The following is a 5,466-nucleotide window of genomic DNA, read 5'->3' as shown; positions in this document are numbered from 1 at the left end:
TGGGGGAATCCCTGTTCCCCCAAGCACTACCAGGAGTGACTAGAAATAACAGTCACAAGCTGGCAGAGGGTAGATTCAAACTAGACATCAGGAGGCACTACTTCACTGTCAGGGCGGCTAGGATCTGGAACCAACTTCCAAGCGACATGGTGCTGGCTCCTACCCTAGGGGTCTTTAAGACAAGGCTAGACGAACACCTTGCTGGGGTCGTTTGATCCCAGTACTTTTTCTTGCCAAGGCAGGGGGTCGGACTTGATGATCTGCTCAGGTCCCTTCTGACCCTACAAACTATGACACTATGAAACTGCACCTGAAACTGGGTTTTTAGTTGTAGCTGTGTTAGTCTAAGGACATAGGCAGGTGAGGCTCTTTGAGTAGATGTGATATCTCAGACAGCAGAGACTCCCTGTGCCTGAAAAAGAGTGACTGTGCTCAAAAGCTTGCTAAGAACTTTTTTCCAACTAATAAAAGATATCACCGTCTACTCAAAAAACTTTGCCTACCTATGCACTTGAAACTGGAAGTGAAAAGTGTGGCTACATCACCTCCCAATTTGTTTTCTGCAAGACAGACTGCAGCACCAACTTCCCAATGTTTTATCTGTCTCACAACTGAAAGCCTTCTACTGGACTGGAGCAAAGTACTGTTCTAATTTTTTCCTATCTGTTCTAATTTTTTCCTATCCCCTAATTCCACAAGTTTCTGGGAAAACAGACAAACCCAAGCTCATCTGGGTGACTTCAGTTTGACCTAGACAGCATGTGGAAAAAGCCCATCTACATTAACATTCTGATGGAGACCAAGTCAGACAATTCACTACATGAATGATGAAACATTTAACTGCTGATCTTTAACTGATCAAGGTGAGGCAGAAATCCTGTAACATATTCATTCTGGTTTTCTTTCGGTGGTCGACCTGCGGTGTTCACTAGTTTTTTTTGATAAGACATCTGCTCATCTTCCCAGCCACTAACAGATGCCTCCTCTATGCCTTACTTCCTGATATGAATTGTTTCCATGAATGGTACAAGTCAATCCTGAGGCTGACTGTCTGCACTGGGGAGTGATACACCACAGCCCTAGAGATCTATAGAAGTTATCAGCTGTCCAAGGGACAAAGTCAAGAGCCAATGGTGATACCGAGCAGAACTAATGGGGAGTATATGGAATTCTGTTGGGGACAAGACTTTATCTGTGCATTGGCTCCTCCAACCACAAGACAGGAGGACAAAAAGTCAGAGTGTTGGAGGATGGATAGAAGACACCACACTCAAGATTTTGTTGTGCTACTAGTATAACCCAACAGTTTTCTTAACACATGAGCAGAGTAAAAGCAGGAACCTTTAACTGCCTTTGCAGGCTCAGCAAGACCTCTGTTCACTGAGGGTCTCAATCTTGGATCAAAAAGAACAGAATATGACGTAATACTTAAGTATTTTCCTATACTGATCAAGTTAAAAAATACGGAGTCTGAGCCGTCTTGATAACCAACCCTGTAACTGCTGGCATTTGATAGAGATACAGAAGATACACCAGTGTTGTCAGCTGATAATTCAATATTGTCAATATGAGTAAGGAGACCAGCATGCCTACCATCATCCTCTGCTACCCAATGATCTCTGGCAGCCCAGAGAAAATTATGTGAGGCTGTGAAGGAGGACATACTGCTTTTTCAATCTGAGAATGCTCTAAGAAAGAGGACAAAATAGGTGTGGCAAAATTTTCTGCTTTCAATGTATTGAGAACCATAATGGGGGAAACACTAAAGTAACATAAAGGATAATAGAGATGCTCTCACAGGGGACTCTGAAAAAACAGCTCCTGACATATTTACTGGGAGACAGGTGGATTAAAAAAAATAAAAATAAAAAAAATAAATCAGTGATTTAAAAAAAATAGGATTATTTAAAAAATAAACATATATAAAGATAGCTTTAATTTATGATGTGTTAAAGCTCTAAGCTATCACCAGGGAATACGGATTATAACTTCTAATTATATACTATTTGAGACAATATATTCATGTAACCTTTTTAGAAAAGTTTTCTAAATAGGTCACAACAGGCCATGGACAATATTAGGGGCTCAATCTTATGGGGTTCTCAGAAGATCCTCTATAGATTAGTAAAGACTAAAGAAAATCACTCTACCCAATGGGACTCATTGCTCAGTCTACAAGATCCCATTAAGCATCTCTATGACACTTAGTTTCAGTTCTTAAACTGCGGATTTGTGTATCCGGAAATAAGATCCTTTTTAACAGCAGTATATTGAGATCAGAGATAAAAAACTGATTATCTACCCATCAGCTCTACTGTCTCTCTGCAAGTTTGTATACATATGGTCTTACCTTTTTCTAAAAGTGCTTTTTCAAGAAGTTAAATGATACAGGATATCAAAAAACCAAGAATTTTTCGTAGAAAACAATGATGAAAACCAAGGCTTCCTGACCAGGGAAATCAGTAGCAGCAAAGTAGAAGCCAAAGATATCTGCAGGCCCAGAACAGATAGAACTGGGACCACAGGACTTCCCAAAAGTAGCAGGATGAGCAAGACTGGTAAAACAGGTTTCAAGAGGGGACCTATGTCAGTGTGGCAGCAGAAGCTCAAGAATGAAGCTTGCCAGCCAGCCGGACAGCTACTTAAATGTTGATGCAACAAGATTTATTGGCAGCCTGCATAGATACTCAGTTAAAATAAGGATTGTTCATCAGAGCAGGGACAAGCAGATCTCTGACTGTAAAATTACTTAGAACACTGATTGCAATGCTCACCTGGACAGATAGCCACTGCATTTTTACACCAATTAGCATTTTTGCTTTGATGCTTAGTGCTTACTAAAAAGAAATATATAAAGGTAGTATGTATTTGAAATAATTGGCTTTTCTAAAAGTGGACACTTTGGAAGGAAGGCTTTAAAAAGGCTTATGGCACAAACATTCTCTCATACCAGAAAGGGAAGAAAACTACATGAAAACTGTCTAAATACAAAAAAAGTTTCTATTTCCAAGCTAAAAACAGTACAAAAAGATCAAAGTAGCATATGAATGCAATATATATGGAGACGAATCTTATTCTACTTATTAGGCATTTAAGTGTGATCCTATTCCATGCTGCTCAAATCTCAGGAAAAACAAAACATTAACACACCTACTTTTGTACTATGCCATTTTAGCCTTCAGACTCACAAAATGCAGCAAGGAAAAAACTATGCACCTTCTGCATTTACTATTTTTCAGAAGGGCCACTTAAGGATTTTGTGCTGTTGTGGATGGGAGGGGGACAACAGATCTTATCTGGCCCTGGGCCCATCCACCCCACACCCACTGCTGGGGGTGCTGGACAGAGCAGGCAGGCACACAAGTGGGTCTCCACAGGAGACCTACCTGGGACCCCCACAGGCAGGGCTCGCTCAACCATGTGGATGGGATGGGGCCGTGGGCAGGCAGGGAGGCAGTGTCTGAGAGTGGAATGGGCAGGTGGGGCCAGGATCATGGAGCAGTGGCAACGCAGGACCACGGCCCAGGGCAGAACTGCAATCCACTCCCTGCACACTTCTGCCTGTGGAACTGGCGCCCGCTCCAGAGACGTGGAGGAAGCAGATTGTAGCTCTCCCCCAGTCCTAGGCTGTCACCATGCTCTGATCCCAACCCCGGTCCTGCCCATCCATCCTGCTCCTGGACACCACTCCCCACCCTCTCACGGCCCCATCCCATCTGCCTGGCCAAGCACACCTTGCCCATGGGGGTCCTGGGCTGGTCTCCATGGAGGCCCTGCCTGCCCACTCTATCTGGTAATGGGTGCAGGGTGGATAGGCTGGGGTGCCTGGGCAGCAGAGCCAGGTCCAGCAGTGGAGACAGTGGCAGCAGCAGCCCAGCAGAGTGAGCCGGTGCTGTGGCGGCTGCCCGGAAGCCGAGTCCGGCCACCACACCACCTGTGCCTGGCCATGCTGCCTGGGGGTGGGGGGGACTGGCCACACATGCCATGGCCCAGGCTACCCCCTGCACTGAAGGGACCTGCCACAGGCCGTATTTTGTCCACCCTGGAATAGGATCTCACTTAGAAACTAATGAATGGAATAGGAAGCAGACCACTCACTCAATATCCCAGGATAGCAAACAAGCATGCCCTACAGTTCCAAGAAACAGATGTGGTAGAAAATTGCTTTTTTTATTTAAACTTACCCATTTTCAAAGCATGAAAAACATCAGGTTGTTTCTTTTCTTTATCTGAGAAAATAGAAATATTTGCATTAAAATTTCAGTCATGAAAGTAAAAATGTGTAATGCAATTTCTGTAGCAAAAACTATAAAACATATTCTACAAAAATGATCTATTCTAAAATGAAAGTTTGGACTTCTAATTTATGGGTAATGGAGAAAGCACAGAAATCCTTATATACACCTTAGGGGAACCTAAATGGTTCTCAATACAGGGCTGGGGTCAAGTCATCATAAGATCATCAGTACAGTATACCCTGGACACATGGCAGGGTTTGGTTCCTTAACCCTACACCACCACCCCACCCACCCACTACTGAAAGATAAGGTTTGTGAACTAGCCAGGGTATATATAGCCACAGCAAGCCAGGACCTCTGAAGTACATGGGACCACAGAGATGCTCCAGTATCTGTTGTGGCTTGTATCTCAAAGGATGCCACTTTTATCAGCTGCACAGGACAGATGAGGAGCTCCAGCTAACATAAGAAGCATCATCCTTTGAAATAAAAGACACAGCAAGCAGCTGGTTGGCTTCTTTTTAATTCTCATGGATTTCCAAAGCACTTTGGTCAGTCCACATTAAAAAAAAGATTTTTTCTAATAATATAGTTGGCAATTTGATCATTACACTGGGTTTTTTTCAGCACTGAGATCCTCATTCTCATAAATAATAAAAGATTCTGCAACAGAAACTATTTCAATTTTTCTTTGAGGCAAAGAGCTCATCTTATTATCTGTTTGTGAAATATATTGGTAATATATTGGCAACAATTCCTATACATAAACAAGGAAAAGATATAATGCTGTACTCTACATTGCACACCCAAGCCTGAAAATATAGATCTTGTTCCCTCTTCCAAAGTATTACTGATGCTACATAACCTATGAAAGGAAAAGGCAGCTGAAATGACATGTTTGAAATGAAAGCTACTGATGTCAGAAGCTGCCATGTTTATACAGATTTGTTTCTGTCCATAGTTAACCTCTATCCAAAATACAGCATAGCAACACATGCTGAGAAACCAAAGGAAAAAAAATAAGAAACCCTCGAAAACTGGGAGCTGCAATAGTAGGTTATGTTGGCTTCTAGCCATATGCCCTAAAGAAAATTGTAATTTCATAGATTTCATAGACATCAGGGCTGGAAGGGACCTCGGGAAATCATCAAGTCCAGCCCCCTGCCCAAAGGGCAGGAAGTCAGCTGGGGTCATAGGATCCCAGCAAGATAAGCATCCAATTTACTCT

At 42.8% G+C, this 5,466-nt stretch overlaps 1 protein-coding gene across 1 annotated transcript in view; it reads right to left on the bottom strand.

Moving 5' to 3' along the window:
• Nucleotides 1-5,466, bottom strand: part of ANKS6 (ankyrin repeat and sterile alpha motif domain containing 6) — a 72,716-nt gene that overhangs the window by 55,732 nt on the left and 11,518 nt on the right. The window contains exon 4 of the mRNA XM_019536821.1: nucleotides 4,185-4,229. Within this exon, the coding sequence (XP_019392366.1) occupies nucleotides 4,185-4,229 (45 nt within the window). The remainder of the gene's footprint in view (nucleotides 1-4,184; nucleotides 4,230-5,466) is intronic.

Source organism: Crocodylus porosus, unplaced genomic scaffold, assembly GCF_001723895.1.
Source record: "Crocodylus porosus isolate Cpor-Errol unplaced genomic scaffold, CroPor_comp1, whole genome shotgun sequence".
Classification (NCBI taxonomy): domain Eukaryota; kingdom Metazoa; phylum Chordata; order Crocodylia; family Crocodylidae; genus Crocodylus; species Crocodylus porosus.
The sequence above is the reverse complement of the archived record's forward strand: the minus strand, read 5'-3'. Positions and strand labels throughout refer to the sequence as shown.